Source organism: Ursus maritimus, unplaced genomic scaffold (genome assembly GCF_017311325.1).
Source record: "Ursus maritimus isolate PB19 unplaced genomic scaffold, ASM1731132v1 scaffold_6, whole genome shotgun sequence".
NCBI lineage: Eukaryota > Metazoa > Chordata > Mammalia > Carnivora > Ursidae > Ursus > Ursus maritimus.
Genome location: NW_024426774.1, coordinates 35,611,805 through 35,636,157, shown reverse-complemented (window position 1 = coordinate 35,636,157; position 24,353 = coordinate 35,611,805). Strand labels below are relative to the sequence as shown.

The 24,353-nt window shown below is 36.1% G+C and overlaps 1 protein-coding gene across 1 annotated transcript in view; it reads left to right on the top strand.

The window, feature by feature from the left end:
* The window catches only part of ANAPC1 (anaphase promoting complex subunit 1), a 94,584-nt gene that overhangs the window by 26,771 nt on the left and 43,460 nt on the right, over positions 1 to 24,353 (top strand). Inside the window, exons 18-27 of the mRNA XM_040623197.1 lie at positions 4,808 to 4,882; positions 6,866 to 7,134; positions 8,365 to 8,456; positions 9,382 to 9,530; positions 12,202 to 12,280; positions 12,707 to 12,743; positions 12,835 to 12,905; positions 15,239 to 15,417; positions 18,251 to 18,465; positions 20,772 to 20,890. Coding sequence (XP_040479131.1) covers positions 4,808 to 4,882; positions 6,866 to 7,134; positions 8,365 to 8,456; positions 9,382 to 9,530; positions 12,202 to 12,280; positions 12,707 to 12,743; positions 12,835 to 12,905; positions 15,239 to 15,417; positions 18,251 to 18,465; positions 20,772 to 20,890 — 1,285 coding nt within the window. The remainder of the gene's footprint in view (positions 1 to 4,807; positions 4,883 to 6,865; positions 7,135 to 8,364; positions 8,457 to 9,381; positions 9,531 to 12,201; positions 12,281 to 12,706; positions 12,744 to 12,834; positions 12,906 to 15,238; positions 15,418 to 18,250; positions 18,466 to 20,771; positions 20,891 to 24,353) is intronic.

The following is a 24,353-nucleotide window of genomic DNA, read 5'->3' as shown; positions in this document are numbered from 1 at the left end:
TCTCATTTCATCTTTGTAAAATGACTGCAAGTTATGCTAGGATTAATGATAATCATCTTGGTTTTATTAATGAAGAAACTGAATCACAGAGAGAACACAGACTGGTGATTTGCTCAAAACAGGGCCTAGACTGTGTCTTCTGAATGGTGGCTTAGTGTTCTTTTCTGTAGTCCATACTGTTTTCACGCACAACTTGCTAGTCTGTGGGGAGGAAGGTTTGATTTGAGGGCGATTTAAAGGGATTTAGCCTAAGTGTCTGATAATGATGCAAAGCCGTGTCCCTCTCTCTCCACTCCAGAAGCTTTCTTAAAAGGTAGGCCTTTAACAGGTTATTTACAAAACCGGCAGAGTAGTGTCTTTGGTATTGGTGATTCCTTTTGGCTCTAGAGATAACTCCCAGGACAGTCTTGCCTGGATCACTCTGAAGAAATCACTCCAGAACACACTTACCTTTGTCTGGGTAGCTTAGCTGTATGTTTTAGTCTTATACTAGTAAATCCATTTAAAAAATCACTTTTTTCGGGGCGCCTGGGTGGCGCAGTCGTTAAGTGTCTGCCTTTGGCTCAGGGCATGACCCCGGTGTTCTGGGGTCGAGCCCCACATCAGGCTCCTCCTCTAGGAGCCTGCTTCTTCCTCTCCCACGCTCCCTGCTTGTGTTCCCTCTCTCGCTGGCTGTCCTGTCAAATAAATAAATAAAAATCTTTAAAAAAAAATCACTTTTTTCTTCATTATGAATATACGTTCTGAGGAAAATCTGGAAAATGGGAGAATTAAAAAAATAATACTGCTCAGATAACCACTCTGAACATTTTTATATTGCCTTTTAGATAAACACGATATAAATGAAAAGTTCCAGTACCATTAAAAATTCTTAGGAAAAAACCCCTCATTTTATCATCTTCATAGTAGGCTGCCATGTGGTTTTATCATAGTAAGCCAACAGCTACTAATAGAACGTTGTTAAATCAGTCTTTTTTCTCATTAGGAATAATTTGTAAACACAGATCTTTACAGTTCTAGTCATTTCCTAAGAATTTAACCTTAGAAGAGCTATTACTAGGTCAAATAATTTTCAAAAAGGTTGTCCCATTGACATTCTCACTAGCTTTATTTAGAAGTGCCCATTTCAGCATAGTGATGATTTGTGGTGTGGTGAACCTTTGCCGACTTAGTGAGACATTTTCTCTTATTCCTGTCTAAGTCAACGGGAATGGGTTTTTCAGATTCTCACTGGTTATTTATTTACTTATTTATTTAAGTAGGCTCCATGCCCAGTGTGGGACCCTGAGATCAAGAGTTGGATGCTCTACTGACTGAGCCAGCCAGGAGCCCCTCTCATTGGTCATTTATAGTTGTTAATTTTTGACTCACATTTCATGTCCTTGCCTATGTTTCATTCTCTTCTCTGCCCAACAGCCAAGGTAATCCTGTCTGACAAAGTCAGGTCATGTCACTCTGCTCAGAATCCTCCAGTACCTTCCCTTCCTACTCAGAGTAAAAGCCAGAAGCCTGCAAGGTGCCATGTCATGTGACCCATCCCTCTCTTACCTCTCTCATCTTGTCTCCTCATCCCTGTCTTGCTCACATTGTCCTCCCCACTGGCTTCCATTTCTTTTCTTGGAACACACCAAGCATGTTCTTGCCTCTGGGTCTTTGCACTTGCTGTGAAATCCAGAGGAAAAAACCTTTCCCCCACACAAGACAAGCCTAGGCCTTTTTCATATGGCACCTCAGTGCAGCCTGCTCTGTCCATTCCATGTGAAATTGTTACCCCTCCCCATACTTTTTATCCCCCTTACCTGTTTTATTTTTCCTTTAGCACTAATTAAATATGCTGCATATTTTACTTATTTATATAGCTTGTGTGTCTCTCTTCCTTCTAGATTGTGAATTCAATGTAAGCAGGGATTTTTGTTTAGTTTTGTTCACTATCTCTAGGACCTACAGTAGTGCTTGGCATATAGATAGATGCTCAGTGTATTTGTTGAATGAATGCCCTTTCACATCTGAATGAGATATTATTTTAAGAATTCGTTTTTATTTTATCATATGAAAGAATTTCTCTCTGAAATTTTCTTGAGAAAAACCTTCCTGGGCAAATAGGGACAATTTTCTTATTTTAAACAGTTTCATGAAAATTACTTTAGTCCACATTTTCCCATTCTTCATTAAATATGAAGAAATCGAGCCTTACTGGAAACTAAGGATTTCTGCAGTGCTTGAGCTTCTTGTAGTTCTTCTGTGTTACTGTGCTGTGGGACTTGTTGATGAATGCAGGTTGTTGTGCTCCGTTCTCTAGCAGAGAACCAGGGGCCCCCCTCAGGTTTCCATGCTAGGGGGAAGACTGAGCACCCACCATTTTTTCTTTTGTAAAGAAGAACAGGGCTTTCTGACTTATTTATTGGATAATAGTCCTGAAAGAGGGAATAAGGAAATCAGTTCTGAGGCTGAGTTGCTTTCGCATTTATTTATAAGACTGCATGATTAAACCCTTGCTATTCTTTTGTCCGTACATCAAAGCTCAGGATGAAATGGTCCTCAGTGACAAATGGTTTTCATTTCGCTTTGTTCAGATATATCCTTTTTTGTTTTCATTTAAATAATGGGGTGGAGAGTAGGGAGTACAGAATTTTTGCCAATGACTAGGTCCATGATTTTTGGCATTGTTTTGGGTCTTCCTTAATTTATTGATGTGTTAAATGGAGGTCTGGACCAGATACTGTTTCCTTCTGGTTCTCACATTCTGTGAGTGGTTGCATCTGGGGTTGACGTTTTGTGTCCTTCAGGATGCTCATATTTTCGTTAGAGGTTGAACCTCTGCTGGGGGCCAGGCGTGATGCCTGGCTTTTCAGATATGCATTAGGCAACATAGTTCCTTTCATGGACTCGACAGTCTCAGGAGAAGGCAGATAAGTATTTTACATCAGGTTATGATAAATGTCAGGGATCTGCAGAAGCATATAACAGGGTTGGGTATCCTGCAGAATATTAAAATAATGAAAATAAAATAGATCCATATATGCCACAAAGAGGTATCTGTATCAGATAATTTCTGTGTTGTTTTTCATAGCACCAGGTCTTATAAATGTGATAACCATAACAAGGACATTCTTTATGACTGTGGTACTTAGAATATGTGAGAGAGAATGTGTGTATGTAGGTGTGCGCGTATGTGCTAAATTTTGGTTGAAGGTTTAGGTAAGATAGCTAACAAATGCATCTGTTGCTTTGATTTTACTCTTGTCATTTTTTTTGGATAGTATTGTGTGTGAGTTGGACTGTGTTTTTTTTGAATGCTTCACAAGAAAATCTTTTCTCTTGATCAGTTTTAAAATTACTCAGTTTTAAAAACTACTTTATTCCATTTTATATTTGATATTTAAATGTCATATTTATGAATATTTAAATATAAGATATTTAGCTTTAAAAATTACTTTATTGCTATCTATCTTTATATGAAATCAACTTTCATATGGGCGATATTGATTGACAAATATGTAAGTTTTTATAATAAAGCATTGGAAAATAGCCATTGCCATTTATGGACTTATGATTGATTAATTGCTAGTTCAATGACATGTGAAGTAGCAGAGGTGGCAAAGGTGATGCTGGGGGAACTAAGACTGAACTGTGAGAAAGGTGCTTTTATGTAACTGTATGAGTTAGGATAGGCTAAATATAACAAAGTCCTCAAAAGGTATAATGGCTCACACAATAAAAATCTAAGTCTTGCTCATATATAGTACTTAGCAGGTGAACAGGCTGCACAGTTACTAGGGACCCAGGCTGATGGAGCATCTGCCGTCTTCAACATGAGGCTTCAAAGATTCCAAGATTGCCCTGGGGTTGACTCCATCAGTCAGGTACAAAGGAGAAGAGCCTGGAGGAGCATACACAGGAGTTTTTCATGAACAGGGCCTGAAAGTGGTAACATCTTTTCTTTTTTTTTTTTTCCTTCTCTTTCTCTTCTCCTTTCCTTTCCTTTCCTTTCCTTTCCTTTCCTTTCCTCCTCTTTCTCTTTGTCTTTCTCTTTCTCCTCTCCCTCTCTCCCTCTTTCTTTCTCTCTTTTTCTTTTTTTAAAGATTTTATTTATTTATTTGTCAGAGAGAGAGCGAGCACAAGAAGGGGGAGCGACAGGTAAAGGCAGAGGGAGAAGCAGACTCCCTGCTGAGCAAAGAGCCTGATGTGGAACTCGATCCCAGGACCCTCGGATCATGACCTGAGCTGAAGGCAGACGCTTAACCGACTGAGCCACCCAGGCGTCCCTATCATCCACTTTCATTCATAGTCACACTGTCATAGGGCCATACCTTTCTCTGAGGGAGGCAGGGATATGTAGCCTAGCTGTGGGTCCAGGAGAAAGAGGAGAACTCTTTACTTTGAAGAGTAGCTACCTGTCTCTGCCATAGAATTGTTAGCCTGTCCACTGTAGACAGACTCTAATAATAATGCGTGCTTGTTTCTGACATTTGGCTAACATTGGGTTGTACTTAGCATATTTGGGATATGGCTAAAGGTTCTTGTTTTACTAAAGCAGTGGTGATCTGTGTCATCCCAGAAGTCGGGGAGGAAAGGGAACCACCATTGCAGTGCCTGTGAGCCGAGGCACTGTACTAGGTGCCTTGTATATATGATTTCATTTCTTCTTTACAGCCCCCTGAGAGGAAAAGTATTCATGTTTTTCCAGATGAAAAAATGAGTTTTGGTGACTTTCCTTAGTTTCCATAATTGGTGGAACTGATAGCTGAATTCTTTAAGATGATCAGTTAATTTATATGATTTTATCTTTTTTGGGGTTTTCTTTCAGTTTGACTTTGAAGGATCGCTTTCCCCAGTCATTGCACCTAAAAAAGCAAGGCCTTCTGAGACAGGATCTGATGATGTAAGCATTATTATTTCTTGATACTACAAATTAATTTGCGAGTACTTGTACTGGAATCTACAGAAGTGGTACTCTTACTGATTTGTGTGTATTTCTAACACCCTTTGCTTCATTTTGATACTGAATAGCGGTTATTTTGAAGGTTGGATATGTTATGTTTCCTGTGGTTATTCATATACTTTTGTCTTTAATGATCATCTAAAAATGACTGAACATAGATAATACTGCATGATTTGAGTTTGGATTTGTAGCTGTTTTACTGCTAATTAATCCTCTGGCTTAGGTTCTCAATCATATTAGATTCCATGGGTATATTCTTAAGTGATTCAAAACAGTTTTTTTAAAATTGAGGTATAATTTACATAAACGAAATGCCCAGATCTGAAGTTTACAGTTTGATCAACTTTGACAAATGGACACTCATTGTAACCCATACCCCTCTCAAAGCACAAACATTTCCATTATTCCATAAAGTTTCCATGTGCCATTTTTAATCATTCGCTTCCTTCCCTTCCTCTATTCTTGAAGCAACCACAGATTGGAATTCTATCACTATAAGTTAATTTTGCCTGTTCTAGAACTTGATGTAAATGAAGTAATGTGGTACATAATCTTTGGTATAAAGGTTTCTTTGATTTAGCATGATGTTTTTGAGATTCCTCCCAGGCGTGGCAGATATCAGCAGTTTGTGCCTTTTATTGCTGAGTAGTATGAATATACCATAGTTTGTTTATACATTCTTTTGCTGATGGACACCTAGGCTGTTTCCATTATTTGACTAAATTTTGGTTGGATTATGAATAAGGCTGCCATCAGTATTCAGTGACAAGTATTTGTGGACATATATTTTCATTTCTTCTGGGTAAATACCTAGCAGTGAAATTGATGGGCCATTGCTGGATCCCAAACTCATTATACCTCATTACAATCTGACCAGTGATATATGAGAGTTCCTCTTTTCTTCATCTTGGCCAACATTTGCTGTTGTCAGTCTTTTTCATTTTAACCATTTGAGTATATATAAAGTAGTTTCTCTTAGGTTTTAATTTGCCTTTTCCTCATGACTAATTGTGTTAAACACTTCTTTATGTTTTTATTGGCTACTTATCTTTTTGTCAAGTTTCTGCTCAAACTTTTTATGAGTTTTTAATTGGATTTTTAAAAATATTTATTGAGCTGTAGAAGTTCTTTGTATATTCTGGATATGAGTTGTGTACGTTTTGGTAATATTTTCTCTTCAGTATATGACTTAATAGTGTTTTTTGATGAACAGATATTTAAAAATTTTCGTTACTCATCAATTTTTTACTTCTATGGTTTGTTCTTTCTGTACCTGGTCCAAGAGTGTTTAAGTTAGAATAACATACTGTATTAAACCTTACAAAAACATCAGTGAATTCCAGGACCTGAAAATAGCATATCATATTCTCTCAACACGATACAATAAATCAAAGTGGAAACCAGAACAGACTCAATACTTGGAAAATGGAGTACAATCAGTGTGAATATAAAATTCAGTTGATTATTAGGTTGTAATTGCCAGCCCCAGCATCTTATAAACATAGGTAAATATACTAACTGGACACAAGTAGACTTCTCACCTTACCAAAATACAGATCAGTGTAATGGTCACTAAACTTGCCTATCTACACTTCCCACCTTTTATTCTGTACTTTTGGCTTCATAAGAAATCACCTAAGTTAATCTTAATTTTCTTTCTCAATCTTTGTAAATCGTGGGGGATTCTTCTCTCAGTCTTTCCTAATAGGGCATGACTAAAATTTTTCAAATGGGTTTTGAAGTGGTTTGTCTTAATGTCTATTGCTGGCATCTAGAAATTGCTTAGCTATTTTGATGTGGGTCTAATTTTTAAGCTTTGTGATTTTTTTCAACTTAATGTGAAAATAGAACTTGAATTGTTTTAATGATGACATCACAAGGAGGCATTATTTTAAAAATTAATATCTTCTTTATTTTTCTCAGGACTGGGAGTATTTACTAAATTCAGACTACCACCAGAATGTTGAGTCTCATCTTTTGAATAGATCTTTATGCTTAAGTCCTTTGGAAGTTTCACAGATGAAGGATGAGGATTTTTCACAGAATCTTATTCTGGATTCTTCTACACTTCTGTTTACTCATATACCTGCAATTTTTTTTGTTCTTCACCTTGTCTATGAGGAGCTTAAGTTGAATACTCTAATGGGAGAAGGAATTCGTTCACTTGTTGGCCTTCTTGTTCAGTTGGCAAGGTAAATATTGTTTGTAGATTAGAAACTGCCAAGAGGTTCTTAGATGACTTGATCTCAGCCCTGAATGTCATATAGGAACCTTGCAAATAAATTTCTGAAATCTACCTTTTCAGAAAACCAGAGCATTTTTTATAAACCACAGAAGTGTTTGAAGGTACTGGCTATGAAAAGGCCTTGTGGGTTTTTATGGGGTTCTTAGTCTTTGTCCTAAGTTTAGTGGGAAGTCACAAAAGTGTGTTAAACAACGGAGGTGACCTGTTCAGCTCTTCATTTTGACAGGATGACTACACTGTGGTGGGCGTTCTAGAACACCTGCTGTTTTACAGTAATACCTAAAGTCAAATAGGAGGTATAGTTAACACAATCGTAGTTTACATATATGAATTGTAGGTATTGTGATCCCTGTTTTAATGATGATGAAACTTGTCTAAGTTTGTTTCTAAGAACATGAATATTGTTTGTTAGTTGAGGGTTCTTTTTGCTGTGTTTTTGTTTTCTCAGTCTGTGGTTGTCCCTCTCTGAGGCTCTTGTAGTGTGTCCATAATAAGATTGTGTTTGGCACTGAATTCTGAAGGTCAGATTTGGGTGCTATTTCAGCCTTTGTGACCCTTGGTAGTAAAGAAAGCTGAATTTGAATAGAAATGTCAACCTCTGAGTTAAGATTATAGCACATTTTCTAATTTCTGTGATCTTCCTCGAGACTCTGAAATTCTTTTCTGAAATATGGCAATTTTAATTGATTGTCAGTTTTTTTTATGACAAATCATTACTACCATGAAAATTCTTTTGTAATGAAATGACTTCCAAACCATAATCGTGGCTTTCTGAAATAAGTAACATTTTTATAATGTTTACATTCTTAAAGCTATTTTTTACATATGTATCTTATTTAATCTTCAAACCTTCTGCATGAGTAAAGGAGAATTTACCTACTTTCTGGAAGAAAATATGAGGTTCATAGAGATAATTTGCTGAAGACAATAAAACAAATAATGGAAGAGAAACTAGTTTTACCCCCATAAAATTTATCTAGCAAAAAGTTTAGGTTGCGTTTGTTATTTTGGTCACTTCAAGGTCCAGAAATAGAATAAAGGGACTCTAGATTTGATGATATTCTTTGTCATAAGTTCTTTAAATTGAAAAGTTGAACCGATGAATCCTAACTCTGTGGGGGAAAATGCTTTAATACCTTTCTTTTCATTTCTTTTTTATATGCACTTATCGTTTTAGGGATTTAAAATTGGAACCTTATGTAGATCATTACTATAGAGATTACCCAACACTTGTCAGAACTGCTGGACAAGTGTGCACAATTGATCAAGGTAAGTGTTTAAGCCGTTAAACATTTTCTAAACTGGGAGTGATGTTTGCTTATATCTTTCTCAGTGAATAGCAGTATATTTCTTACCTCTAGTGTCTAAGTCAAAGGTGGTATCTTTCCATCAGGTAGATTTCAGTTTGTAGTGTTTGAGCTCTGACATACAGCGCGAGATAACATTAACCTCTTCAGTGTCTGGGAAAAATTTTACCCATCCCCAAGTGCTAAGGATGCTTTGCTGTAGAGCTGTCTAATCAGTAGCAAACAACCAAATGTTACTTAAATTAATTCATACTGAAAAATCAATTCCTTATTTAGTTGCAGTAGCCACATTTCAAGTGTTCAGTAGCCACATAGGGTAGTGGCTGCCATATTGCATAGTACAGGTACAGAACATTTCCATCACCACTCTACCACCATAGACCTTGAACTACAGGGACTCAAGATCGGAGCCCATTTGTTAGAGTGGAATCCTAGGGTTCTCTTGTTTTCTCACCTTTAGGATTAGGGTACAAAATTTTGGTTAGATTCTTTATATGCCTTGAGTACAAGAATTTGCTAAATTTCCATTCAGAATGGGATATGATAGTAGTCATTTAGATTCCGCATGTTATAATATAGTCAGTTATTTTCTGTGACAGAAAACATGAAGTATTTTGGAGAAAAATGTTATTCTGATTGTTTCCAAATGGCAGATACTGATATTTTCCCTTTAGAATAAAATGGTATTGTGGGGCACCTGGGTGACTTAGTAGATTGAGCATTCGACTCTTGATCTTGGCTCAGGTCCTCATCTCACGGTTGTGAGTTCAAGCCCCATGTTGGGCTCCGTGCTTGTCGTGGAACCTACTTTAAAAAAAAAAAAAAGAGGAAACGGTATTATCTTAATATATTCTTGTGTCTTTATAAATGTTTATCTAATTCTAAAGGTCAAACAGGATTTATGCATCATCCATCATTTTTTACTTCTGAGCCACCAAGTATTTATCATTGGGTGAGTTCTTGTCTGAAGGGTGAAGGAATGCCACCCTATCCTTACCTTCCTGGAATATGCGAAAGAAGCAGACTGGTAGTCTTGGTATGTATTGCCTACCTTGTTTATTTTTTTCTTTTTAAACTTAATTTTTAAAATTATACCAAAAAATTTACTTTTTTTCATTTTGTGTACATTTCTGTGAATTTCAACAAATGTATAGGTTCATGTAATTACCACCATAATTAGGCCACAGAACAGTTCCATCACCCCCAAAACTTCCCACAAGCTTTCACGATTCATCCAAGTTGTTGCCTGTGTCAGCAGTTTGTTGCATTTAATTGCTGAGTGCTAGTCCTTCGTGGGATGTTTCTCAGTGGTTACCCATTCATCTGTTGAAGATATTTGGGTTGTTCCCAGTTTTTAGCAGTTATGACTATAGCTCCTATAAACATTCATGCCTAGGTTTTTGTGTGAATGTAAATTTTTATTTCCCAAGAGTAGATACCCAGATGTGGGATTGATGGTTATAAGGGTAAGTATTTTTCAGAGCAGCCATACCATTTTTACATTCTCACCATCAATTGTGAGAGTTCCAGTTTCTCTACATCCTTGTCAGTGTTTGGTATGGTCATGATTTTTAATTCTTGCTATTTCTGATAGATGTGTAGTAGTATCTCATTGTGGTTTTAATTTGCATTTCCTTAATGGCGTATGAAGTTTAGAGAGTTCTAGATAGAAGGTTTTGTCAGCTATGTGGATTGTAAATATTTTCTTCTGGTTTATAGCTGTCATGTCTGATCATTTTCTTAATGTTTCTTTTAGCAGAGCAAAAATGTTTAATTTTATTGAAGCCAGTTTATCCAGTTTTTCTTTTATGGATAGTGCTTTTGGTGTCTAAGAATTCATTGTTCAACTTTAGGGCACAGTTACTGTCTCCTATGTTTTTTTTGCAGAAGTTTATAGTTTTATGCCTTATACTTAGATCTATAATCCATTCTGATAATTTTTTTTTAAAATAAGATATAAGGTTTAAGTTAAGGTTATTCCATTTGGGTGTCCAGTTCTTTTAACACCATTTGTTGAGAAGACTCTCCTTTCTCTATTGCTTTTGTACTTTTGTCAAAAATTAATTGGCCATACTTTTGTGGATCTATTTCTGGGCTTTCTATTGTAGTCCATTGATCTGTGTTGCTGTCCACACTGCATTCATTACTGTAGCTGTATAGTGAGTCTTAAAAATTGGTTAGTGTGACAATTCCTTTTGTTACTCTTCTTTTTCAGAATTGTTTAGCTATTTTAGTTCCTTTGCCTTTTCATTTAAATTTTACAGTCAGCATGTCGGTAGCTACAAAAAAATCCTACTTGAGTTTTTTCTCCAAAGAAACACATCTTTACTTACTTTAAAAAATTAGTTCACTTTGAATAGTTAATACATATCCAGGGTCAAACCTTCAATAGAACCAAAGGACTTTGGTAAAGGTGTGTTCTTTCACGCTCCTGTTCCTTAGTCCCTTCTCCCAGGAGCAGCTGGCCTACAGGTCCTTTGTGTACCTTTCCAGAGATGGGGCCTTCCTGGGCTTACAGGAGAACCCCATGCTTTTGTCTCCTCCACAGGTTATCACTGGTTGTCAATGTCTTTGTACCCCACATGTCTTTTCCTTAAAATGCATACTGCTCTGCTTCATGTTGAGAGAGGCTTCAGAGTTCCCTGTGGCTCTGAAACAGACATGTAAAATAGTGGTTCCGCTTTTTTTAAAAAATGGTGGTAAAATCTACATAATGTGATATTTATTATTTTAACTGTTTTTAAGTGTACATTTAGTTCAGTGGCATTAAATACATTCACAGAATATTAAGAGCAGGTTAATCCCAGAACTTCCACATCCCTTGATGCTTGTGTCGAAACATTTAAGCGAAACCACTGAATATATTGGTCCTGTCCAACTCTGCTGAATGGGAGGTAGACCTGGTATAGTCTCTAGCCACAAAGAGGAGCCAGAGAAATACGAATATACCAAGTCGGTCAGCCTCCAGCTTAAATTATGTTAGTCAACTTACAGGTATTCATATTATGACTTTTTTTTTTGTTAGATATGATGTTAGGTTCAGGAATATGTCATTTGCAATGCTTGTATTGGTTTAGAATATAGGATTTTTAAGATTGTCCAGCATTGTGGTAAAATTTTAATAGAATTGTGCTACTTTCTTTCAGGAAAAAAAAAAAAAAAAGCTACTTGCAGGTGTAGCTCTTGGTGGTAGTAGCAAGTAGCAAATATTCAGATGAGAACTTTGAAGGCCAAAGTGGAGAAGGGTTTGGGTTAGGGTTAACTTAACAGAAACAATCCAGGTTTCCATCAGTTGATGAATAGAGAAAGTTTGGTAAATCTGCGTAGTGGACTGCTACTCAGCAATAAAACAAAGCACTGACGCGTGCAGTCATGTGAATGAATCTCAAAGGAATGCTAAGTTAAAGAAGTAGGGCACAGAAGATTACATATTCTAAGATTCATTTATGCGACATTGTAGAATAGGCGAAACTATAGGGAAAGAAGACAGGTGAATTGTTTCTGGTGTAAGAGGAGTGGATTGTCTACAGAGGGATAGGGGAGGTTTTTTTGATGTGATGGAAGTGTTCGATATTGTGATTGTAGTGTTATATTATTGTATAATGTTTGTCCATACTCAGAGCTGTACACCTAAAATGGATGAATTTTCCTGTATGTAATTATACCTCATTCGTTTAAAAAATAATGTTAATTTTCTCCTTATGCAGAGTATTGCACTCTACATACTTGGTAATGAGAGCTCTGTTTCCGAGGAATCCTCACAGTATTTATCCAGAATAACTATAGGTAAGTCAGTGTAGTGTTAGGCTTCCCAAAATGAATTATTTTTTTTCCAAAACAAATTTTTATAAACTTTGATATCAGAGTTGAAATTAAAAAATGAAAAATTTCCTAAGTGTTTGCTTTAGAGGCCACGTCTGGCTTCATTTTAGAGGTGACCTTTTTTACTGTTCTAGTCTGCAGTCCACAGCTGATTTTCAGAGACCAGGAGTACTTCAAATTTAACAATTTTTTTGTTTTTCTAGTGTATGTAAAGAGGACTATTTTAGCCTCAGGGAAATTATTAGTTTCCAGCCTGCCAAAGGATTGCTTATTTTGTTATTTTTTAGGAGTTATTTGTTAGTGAATTTTTATTTCCAAAGGTCTTCTATGTGTTATGTTTTTTTAATGAGGATGACTATTAAAATAAAATTTCACTTTGTTGCCTTTTAGCCCCCCAGAAGTCACAAGCAGAACAAGAAGAAAACAGGTGACTTTTATTCAGATTGTGCTTATATATTAGAAATATAAAGCACTATTGTGTTTTACTGTTGAATAACTTCATGTTCATTCCCTTACAGGTTTAGTTTCAAGCATTCTACATCAGTTTCTAGTCTAGCTGAACGATTAGTTGTCTGGATGACTAATGTAGGTAAGGTAGTCCTTGTTACTTTTTACATGTCTTTGAGATGCTGGTGCCTGCTTTCGCCCAGACACCACCTTCCTCAGTAGGCCCAGTTCTAGAACTAGGAGGCAGGACAGGGGCTCTCACTCTGTGAAAGGGTCCTGCAGACCAAGATTGTGGCCCATTAAGCCACACTTCCCTGAACTTGTCACAGCTTCCATGGCATATGGAAGCTTTTTATCTCTCAGTGGGTAAGAAATGTTTATTTACTATTCACCTTAGGCCAGTCAAAGCTGTGACTCTGCAGACTGGCCTCAAAATGGAGGACCTTAGTCATTACACGTTCACACTTGAAGCCATTGTAATACATGTCAGAAGGGAGTATTTCTGGTAAAATCTAAAAGTAATTATACAGACATTTCAGGGTATGCTTTTGAAGAATATAGGCTAGTGATGGAGGCTCCAAGATGAGAATACAGTTGGGAGGAAGAGATGGGAAGAAAGGAGTTCCCTATTCCCTTTTCCCAAAGCCAGTGCTCTTAGGCTTTAAACGGAGTAAAATACTAAAGACATTTTTTTTTGAAAATGAAGAGCTGAAAAAAACCTTTAAGTTATGGATACGAAGATATAAAAAAATGGCAGTGTTGGGGCGCCTGGGTGGCGCAGTCGTTAGGCGTCTGCCTTCGGCTCAGGGCATGATCCCAGCGTTCTGGGATCGAGCCCCACATCAGGCTCCTCCGCTAGGAGCCTGCTTCTTCCTCTCCCACTCCCCCTGCTTGTGTTCCCTCTCTCACTGGCTGTCTCTCTCTGTCAAATAAATAAATAAAATCTTTAAAAAAAATGGCAGTGTTATGGACTATGTTATAATGTAGTGATGTAATGAATATTACAGGATGTCTAAATTCTTAAAGAGTATTTTAAATGTCTTAGTTTTTTTGCTCTTTTTTATATGCTCCCTTGAAAATTACAATAATTGTCCTATAGAACTATAGATAGGATACCTGTCCTGAAAAATATTAGGTGAATTAGTTCTATTTGTATATTATATAATATTTTATAAGTGTTATTCTCATAAGGAAATATTTTTACCTCAATAATTAACTTTCATTATTAATAAATAACATAATTTGTAGTATAAAATTTAGAAAATCCTAAGAAAAATAAATTTTACCTGAGGATTTGAAAAATTTTAAATATGAAGTGTGGTAAAATACAAAAGAATGTATAAAATGTACAGAGAATAATAATGTGAACATTGTTGTGTACTGGTCACCTACCATTATAAATAGAACATCGCTAGTGTTTTAGAAGGCCCTGCATCTCTGCTCCACGTGATAATCTTCCTCTCACACACCCTCCTGGTAACCATGGCCCTACCTAAATTTTGTACTACCTCATTTTTTCCGTAGTTTTATCATCTTTGTATATTGGTTGGTATTGTATGTCTTTGAACTTCATATAAATGAACGTAGATATAAATTATTTTTTTCACTGCATCCATGTTGACGCATATAGCAGTAGGTCATTCATTTTCACTGCTACATACTCTGTTGTTTGACTACAGCACCATTTATTTATCCATTCTATTGATGATAGCACTTAGGCTGTTTCTTCCCTTCCCTCTTTTTGTCATAGTGAATAGTGTTGCTACTGGGTATTTTAGTAGTTATGTCCTGGTGTACTTGTGTACAAGTTTCCGTATGGCTGTTAATGCACCATAGAGGTGGACCTATCTGTACCTGCCACGTGTTTTCCAAAGTGATTGATTGTACCAGTGGGTGGGAATTACTGTTGCTCTGCATAGTTGCCAACACTAGCTGTTGATTTACTTTAATATTTGTCAAGTGAGTGTGAAATTATAATTTTGGTGATTTTAATATGAACTTTCCTGATCACTTTTCATATGTTTATTGCCCATTTGTGTTTCCTCTTTGGGAAAGTCTTTTCGTCCTTCCTTTCTTTGCTATTGGGTTGTTTCTCTTTCTCTTAAGGTTTTTAGTTCTTTTATTATTATTTTTTAAAGATTTTATTTATTTATTTGACAGAGTGAGTGAGAGAGCAGAAGCAGGGAGAGGGAGAGGGAAAAACAGGCTCCCTGCTGAGCCTGATGCAGAGCTCCATCCCAGGACCTGAGCTGAAGGCAGATGCTTAACTGACTGAGCCACCCAGGTGTCCCGGTTTTAGTTCTTTTAAAGGGAACTTTTATACTAATCCTTGATGTCAAGACACTAGTCTGGTAGTAAGATGAATAAAATTGATTTCTTTTTTGTCAGGATAGATGATGATTAACTTGAGTCAGAGGATAATTGGGACAGTGGCAGGTCTAAATGAAAAATTTTCTCCCTTCCTTTCATCACAAGGTTTCACTTTAAGAGACTTGGAAACTCTTCCCTTTGGAATTGCCCTTCCCATCAGAGATGCAATTTACCACTGTCGCGAGCAGCCTGCTTCAGACTGGCCAGAAGCTGTCTGTCTCCTGATCGGACGTCAGGATCTTTCCAAGCAGGCCTGTGAAGGAAACTTACCCAAAGGGAAATCTGTGAGTATCAGCGTAGAAAGTTTGAAGTTCAGATTTAGTCTCAAAGTAGAAATGTTCTTCATTTTTCTTTTAAGTCTTTCTACAAGTGTACATATCGGTTTGTCTTTTATATTGTATGCCATATGAAGTTTGTAACTGAGCAGATTTTATTTATAAATTGAACATGGGAACATTTTGTGAAGGCTTTTTCTTGCCTAGACCTTTCCTTTGAGTCAGGACAAGTGCTGAGTCAGTAGATCCACTACCGTGACTCTTTCTCTACTTGTACTATATTGGTAATTAAATATATCCTCAATTTGAATATGTAACTATTTTCTCTTTCATACTCTTTTGATATGTTGAATTTCTTGAATTTAACCTTTTAAATAGGTGTAAATATATCTGTTTAATCACATAAAACTGAAGCTCCAGGAAAGGATTTTTTGGAAGCTGGGATGGGGGACACTAAAGTTGTTTAGAAGATGTCTTAGGTTATTCCTCCTGAAATTCTGTTGTCAGTCTCCTGCTTTTAGAAAGAATGGGTTCTGAGAAGCTTACAAATAGAAAATGAAATACATCATTACTCTCCAATTATCTCTTTTAAAATCAGCCTCTTTTAAAACTTAAAAATGGAATTTCAACTACTTTTTCTAGAACTCTATTTAACTTAAAAAGATATAAATGGTAGCACTACATTACCCTGAAGATCATAGAGATTCAGGGATGATTTTCCCACTCTTGGTGACTCTCGTACTTTGGGGTTTTTTGTTTTGTTTTTGTTTTTAGAGTGAGTGGGGTGAAGGGGCAGAAAGAGAGGGAGAGAGAGAATCCTAAGCAGGCTTTTCACAGCATGAAGCCCGACACGGGGCTCAGTCTCATGACCCTGAGATCATGACCTGAGCTGAAATCAAGAATTGTACGCCCAACCAACTGAGCCACCTAGAAGCCCCGTTTGTACTTTGTTTATATCCCCAGGAGAACAGCCCAAATTTGCCTCATCTTGTATTAGCTTTTGAACCAACACATATTAATCAAAGTATTGTAACTATTTGTAATCCACATTAGGTCTTAGGCTATTAATGCTTCTTCAGAGCTTCAGAGTCTGTATCAAAATTTAATTCCTAACGTCAGAGTTGCCTACTGGATCTATGAGAAAAGCAGTTTCCATGGGATCCCATCTCTGGCAGGCTGGCCCAGCATATCTCTCTTATAATCTGCACTCATATAATAGCTCTTAGTTGAATTAGTGTTTGTCCTACTTTAAACAGAAACCCCCCCTTTTTTTTTTTTTTGCTAATATGATTATTCTTTCCTTTACCAAGATAAGTTTTAGCTTTTTTTTTTTTTTTAAAGATTTTATTTATTTATGTGACAGAGACAGCCAGCGAGAGAGGGAACACAAGCAGGGGGAGTGGGAGAGGAAGAAGCAGACTCATAGCGGAGGAGCCTGATGTGGGGCTCGATCCCAGAACGCCGGGATCACACCCTGAGCCGAAGGCAGACGCTTAACGACTGCGCCACTCAGGCGCCCCAAGTTTTAGCTTTTATAGCTCATTTGTTACTGTGAGTGAGAGCAGTTTAACATCATTATCACTGAAACCAAATGGTATTAATAATCTTTCATCTATTTAGATGTCATTTTAAGTAATTCTATCTAAATTCAGTTCAGTTATCTGAGGTTACATTTTATATTATTTGAGGCTACCTTTTATGACTCATTGAAATTCAGTTTATCAGCTATTTGGATCTTTACTTTATACCTAAGTCTCCCAGTAGAATAGTTTCTTTTAAACTTAGATATTCCAGGGCGCCTGGGTGGCTCAATTGGTTAAGCGACTGCCTTTGGCTCAGATCATGATCCTGGAGTCCCAGGATCGAGTCCGCATTGGGCTCACTGCTCAGCGGGAAGTCTGCTTTCTCCCTCTGACCCTCCCCCCTCTCATGTTCTCTCTCTCTCAAATAAATAAATGGATAAAATCTTAAAAAAAAAAAAAGATTAGGTATTCCATAGGAACCATAATGAATATTTATGAACTAAGTAAGAGGGATCAGTTAGTCATATCTGCCATAATTTCTTTAGGCTAATGTTGCTTCTATGTTAAATGTTGCAAAACTTTAGCGTTTTAACTGGGAGTTAGTCTTTTGTTAAAGGAGTATAAAGTTCTTCAGAGAAAATGAGATTTTATGCTATTGAATTATTTGGACGGGAAGGCTCATATGAAAGCACATGCTGAGTTTCTGGGACAGAATGATAATCAAGGGATTAACCTTTTTCATTTGTTTTGCTGCAGCCACTTTCTGATTAAGACATTTTTATTTAGGACATTCTTATTTTAAAAAAAGGTGAAAACCAATAATGATCCATTTAAAGTACTAAAGTAAAATATGTTCAACTTCCTCCAGCCCTTGGTATATATCCTTCCAGTTGTTTTCTTCTGCTTATATTAATTGAAGATAATATTTATGTTTGTGTGGGTTCTTTAGTAATAGTGAGTGGGTTTCATATTCCACTTGCAGTAATTTGTTTTCTTTTTAAGATATTTAGGATATAGTTAGATTTTTAAAATTTATTTAGAATGCTTTGGTGGAATCAGCTTCCTGACTGTTGTCCTAAATTTAATGTTTTTCCCTTGGCTCAATAAACAGTTTTCCCGAGTGAGCAATAAATTGTACTTTTAAAAAAGACTTCTAGATTAGAGTCCTAGTATACACTGGGAACCCAAACCAGCCTTGCTTTGGAATATGTATTTTCTCTGTACGATAGTCACGGTACATTATCCTGTATATCCTTGTGTTCAGTAAGTGCATGGTGTTTGGTTTTTAAATTATTATTACAACCAAGTCTGTTACTCAGGTGCTCTCATCAGATGTTCCTTCAGGAACAGAAACTGAGGAGGAAGATGATGGCATGAATGACATGAATCAGGAGGTTATGTCGTTAATATGGAGTGAAGATTTAAGAGTGCAGGACGTGCGAAGGCTTCTTCAAAGTGCGCATCCCGTCCGTGTCAATGTAGTACAGTACCCAGAACTCAGTGATCACGAGTTCATTGAGGAAAAAGAAAACAGGTAAAGGAGGCATGTTGTTATCTGTTGTCAGTGTTTTTTAACACTGAAAACCCTAAAAAGACATTTCAGAGTTACAAGTACCATGTATTTTAAGTTTTTATCCATCCTCGGTAAACCATACATTTTTTCAAAATATTTTGTCATTTGATAACACAAGAGTGTCTGATGACATGTGACCCTCCTCCTCTCGAAATACAGCTGTGTGCTATTTAGAAAGTCCATTTTGCTTAGTTACTGTAAGAATTTACAAACAAAGCAAAACTCTGAACTCCTTTTTCTGTATCTTGATGAGGAAAAAAATATGTGTGTGTGTATATGTATATATATATATATATGTATATGTATATATGTAAGTTTTAATGTAGCTTAAATTTATACCACTATTTTTTTTTCTGATATGATAGGTAATACTTTATAAATCTTCTCTACTGCCATTCTCTAACATATATTATATCCCATGATAATTGTAATGCTCAGTAGTAACCATCCTGTGATATTCCAGAGCCTTGGGACAGTTCAACTTATATTTGAAAATTCTCTCCTGTCCTGTTACCTGCTGTGTCTGTCACCTGTCATTTTCCACCACTGTTTTCTGGTTCTTTTTGCATTGCTTACGGTGGTCCTGCTTTATGGAGAAGGATCATCCTATACCGAGCCACAGGGTGCTGAAGATCTGAGTTAGTCCTAATCTGCCTCTCATTGTCCTCTCCATGTGTACCTAGGTATTAGTCACCTATAACTGAGGAGTCTGAGGGACAGAGAAGTTGTGTGAAAACATAGTGGCTGGTGTGGGCTCTGGATGTGCTGGGTGTCTTTGGATGAACTACTTAACTTCTTGCTGCCTCAGTTGTTTCAACTATAAGAATAGGCATAATTGTAGCATTCATACCTCACAGGGTTGCCCTGTGTATAGAATGAGTTATATCTATATAGTGCTTAGAACACTACCCAGTACGTAGTAAAGCTCAGTGCAATTAGCCATGATTATTAACTGAGTTCATTGATTCTATGAGGCTAGTTTTTTTTTTTACCTTTATAATCAGTTATATCTCAGATAGAAGGGATTATAGTATTTTGTTTTCATTATTACAGTTTTGCAGATTATGTTTAAGGTTTCTGCTAAAAAGTTCTATGGGATATGGCCTTGAGTTTTTTGGATTCTAAATTAACATGGGGCACTGTTCCTAAAGAATCTTGAAACAGCAGATTTTTCTCACCAAAAAAACTAGAAAAGTAGCTGTATGTGTGTACAGTTAGGGAGAAAAACATACTTATGAATAACTTTGTCTGCAAAGAAAATGTTAACCTCTGATGGGGTATTTCTGTATCCTAACACAGATATCTCAGCAAAAGATAGAACTTTTGTTAAGTGTTTCCTGGTTATAAATGCCCCTACTTCCACAATTTCTGTTTGATTTTGCTTTAAGGGGCTATATGGAATGTAATTTAACATAGAAACAAGTTAAGTGTGGTGTATTAGTTTCCAAATATAGCCCACTGAAGCCATTTTAACTCTGAATGTAACTTATTTATAGTGCTATTAATCCTGTAAGTCTTAGCAGTCATGTAAGTGAAACTAATTCTTTTTTTTCCTGGAGACACCATAAAATCCACTGACCTCTACTATAGGGACTTTCTGTCCTTTCTGTGTACAGGCCACAGAAGTGGCACTTTTTTTTTTTTTGGAAGATTTTATTTATTAGAAAGCGTGAGAGAGAGAGATCATGAGCAGCGGGGTGGGGTAGAGGAAGAAGCAGACTCCGGCTGAGCAGGGAGCCCAGTGCAGGACTTGATCCCAGGAGCCTGCTGAAGGCAGATGCTTAACTGACTGAGCCACCCAGGTGCCTGCAGAGGTGGCACTTCTGAGGCTGTGTTGGCAAAAAGGATGGGAGGAGGATCCCAGATGTACTGAGGGCAGCTAGACTGAAAATAACAAAATGAGGAAACCCAAAACATATTTTCCTTTGAGCAGGTTAGCATCAGAATGGCATTTTGGGTTTCTCTTTTTGGTTGCTGAAGGAGAGTTGGCTTGGTTTATAGACCAGCTGGTTTTCACTCAAAGCAAACATGAAACAAAAGAAATGTATCTCTCCCTTAGAGTTTCTAAGGGGAACAAAAATATTAAAATGAGAATAACCATATTTGGATGACTCATCCACATCTTTGTGTGGATTTACCCTGATGTGATTTCCTCTTACAGAGCAGTTTTTCTTTTGGAATGCCTAACTACAGATAACATTCCAGTTGTTTGTTTTCTTTTTTTTGCTTAAAATTTTTTCACATGTTGGTTTTGATTTTAATTATAGATTGCTCCAGTTGTGTCAACGAACTATGGCCCTTCCGGTAGGACGAGGAATGTTTACCTTGTTTTCGTACCATCCTGTTCCAACGGAACCACTGCCTATTCCCAAATTGAATTTGACTGGTATGTTAAATTCTGGGCTCAGTGAGGAAGGAAAATGATTAAGTATGTTTTTAGTGGAGTTATTGGATTTTTTTAGTTAAAACTAAAGAAATGCTCTTTCTATCCCCACTGATTTCAAATATCAACCACTCAAGTGGTTGTCAGAGCTCAAATAGCAAATCTTACTAAACATTGTGGGATTAGCATGCAGCCCATTACTAAATTTTGCTCTTAATGAGACCGTTTCATGATATAAAAAGGTACTTGGGAAAGTTTAGGAAGATACTATTGATGATGGTGAGGTTACTGAACTTTAAATAATCTTAAAGTATAATATGTAAAAACATTGTATCTTAATGTTTGTTATCTTATTATGAATATATGATCCTTGTACAAAAACACAAAAATATACTAAGCAAAAAGAAAAAATCCTCACATGTAGTATAGTAGTCCCACTTGCTAGAGTGTTAACATTTCGGTATGCATGGTTCCCAATTTTGTTTTTCTGGTTAATAATTTTATATATTTTTAATTATCAGAAAACATAACTCTGTTTTAGAAATTGTTTTCATATTTACTATAGCGTGAGCATCCTTCCATATCTAGCATACATAGGTATACAATTATGTTATGCACATATGTAGGTAGGTGAGTATTATATACAGACATTTTTTTTTTTTTAAAGATTTTATTTTATTTATTTATTCGACAGAGATAGAGATAGCCAGCGAGAGAGGGAACACAAGCAGGGGGAGTGGGAGAGGAAGAAGCAGGCTCATAGTGGAGGAGCCTGATGTGGGGCTCGATCCCATCACGCCGGGATCACGCCCTGAGCCGAAGGCAGACGCTTAACCGCTATAAACAGACATTTTTAATCAACAACTTCATTTTTATTTGCTCCAGAGTAGTTTATTGATGGAATATAGTTTATGTAAACAACCTGATTTTGTTGGAAATTATCATTTTTTTGCTATTATAAACATGCTGTCAGGATATAGTCATTTATTTATGCTAATTGCTTTAGAAGTAGAACTCCCAGGACAGCAAGGCTTCGATGTAACGTATTGTCGAATTACCTTTCAGATTGGTTTTGTGAATTTTTATTTCCGCAAGATATTTGTGTGTTCGTTTCCTAATATTTTTGATTACAGTGGGTTTTATAGTACATATTCACCTGATACTGGTTTGAATATGTTCTAAAGGTGACAGTTGTATACATTTGAAATTATCATTGAAAATTCCTGAAGTATAGTATGTGTGGTTTTATGAGACCTGTACGAAATGTATTTATCATACACACAGTATGATAAATGTATAATAATATATACCAATATAATTCTACAGTGTTTTAAGTTGCATAATTTAAAAAAATCCAGGTCCCATTCAGATACTTGGAGAGCTTTTATTTTGAGTAACATATGGAAGATGAGATCAGCTGAATGAAGAACACATTTTCATCTCCAATATTATACCTATTCTGGAGCCCTAATCTTACTTAGAGACATAGCAAGCAGAGTTACCTTCGATATTTGAATTGTTCTCTTAGAGATGGAGCAGTATGGCAAAATCTGAATAATTACTAAATCTTCCTGGAGTGCGGGGCATATAGGTGTTCATTCTGTTAGTCTTCCAACTGTTTGAAGTTTTCATATAAAGAATTTGAGTTAAAAAGAAAAGACTCTCATGTAAACTGGCAAATGTTAAAATGTTTTAAATCTGGGCAGTGATGCTTGGGTGGGTGTTAAAAAAATAAATACATGAATCATCTTTTTTTTTTTCTGATTACATTCAGTTAAATTTGCATATTCAGAATGTGTTTTTGACATTAGTCCAAACTTTTATTCTTTTAGCCATTCTGGTAAGCCCCCCCGAAATTATTATCTTATTTTAATAATTAATTTAGGAAAAGATACTTTCTTAAAATAGCTTCTTAACTCACACTGTTACTTTCTTAAAATAACTCCTTAACTCACACTGGTATAAGTACTTTTGTATGTTGTTATTCTTACTGAAAAAAATTTGCTTTACCCTTTGCCTGTCATTTTCTCTTGTAGTGTAAATATGATGAATTGTTTTAGAAAGTTCATTTGTTTTTTCATTTTTAATCTCTCTGCCTTTTGAGAAGGTAAAAGTATACCTCATGAACTTGTCACCCAGTGGCACTGTCATACACCAGTATTGAGTTAGCTCTTAGGTACACAAAGCAAATGGCAAAAACAAATGTATTTTACTTTGTGGGTATGTGTGAGTATACACACTCCAATTAAGACATTGTGCATCTATCTGAAATTTATTTTACATAACTTCAGAATTCCTTTAAAACCATATTTTCAAACTTGTAGTGAGCTATATAATTTTGTGTGGTATTTAGAATACTTATTTTGAATATTCATCCATGACGTGGCCTAATTAGTACAGAACATTAAAGATATAAAAAGAATTCAGGATTTGACTACACAGTGGAGATCCAAAAGAGAACCAAGAGAACTCAAGGAAAGGAATTCAGAGAGAGCGTAGCTTCATGAACATTTAATTTACAGTGCTCTTACATAAGTTGACCATAAAATTTAATTAAGCAAATACTGTATGGTTCACTGGGTAACTCAGGTAAATAAAATGCTGCTTTTTATAGTACTATCTGAATGTAATTCGGCATTTTTAACAATGGCCTATAATTAGATACTTATATAGAGAGACAAACATATATAGTAAGAGAGCAAATTTATAAAAGTCCTTGTCTCTTTTTACAATATATTTTCTTTAATGTTCAGGGAAAAATATAGGATGGCATATTTGAAATTAACATCAGTGTCATCAATCACAGGTTGAAATTTATTATTCGTATAGTTTGTGATGTTAGTCTTCGTTTTATTTTTTAATTAGCTTACTTCTGTTTGACAGTTTTTGAAGTAGTGGGTATCCTAATCAGATCTGTATAAATTTAAATTGGTATCAGTTATCATAGCCCCATGTATTTTAGCAAAAAGGATAATGAGTTATTTTTTTGAGTATAGTCGGCATACAATGGTAGATTATTTTCAGGTATACAGCATTGTGATTTAGTAACTGTATGTTATGCTCACCACAAGTGTAGCTACCATCTGTCATCATGCAGTGTTTTTATAATACCATTGACTATATTCCCAATGCTGTATCTTTTATTTCCATGACTTATTTGTTCCATAACTGGAAGCCTGTATCTCCTACTGTCCTTCACTCATTTTGCCTGTCACCCTACTGTCCTCCTCTCCGGTGATCATCAGTTTATTCTCATATTTATAGGCTTGATTCTGCTCTGTTTACTCATTTCTTTTGTTTTTTAGATTCCACATGTAAGTGAGATCATATGGTATTTTTCTTTCTCCGTCTGAGTTACTTCACTTAGCATAGTATCCTCTAGGTTCATCCAATGTTGCAAAAGGCAGGATGTCATCACTTTTAATGGCTGAGTAATAGTCCTGTGTGTGTGTGTGTGTGTGTGTAC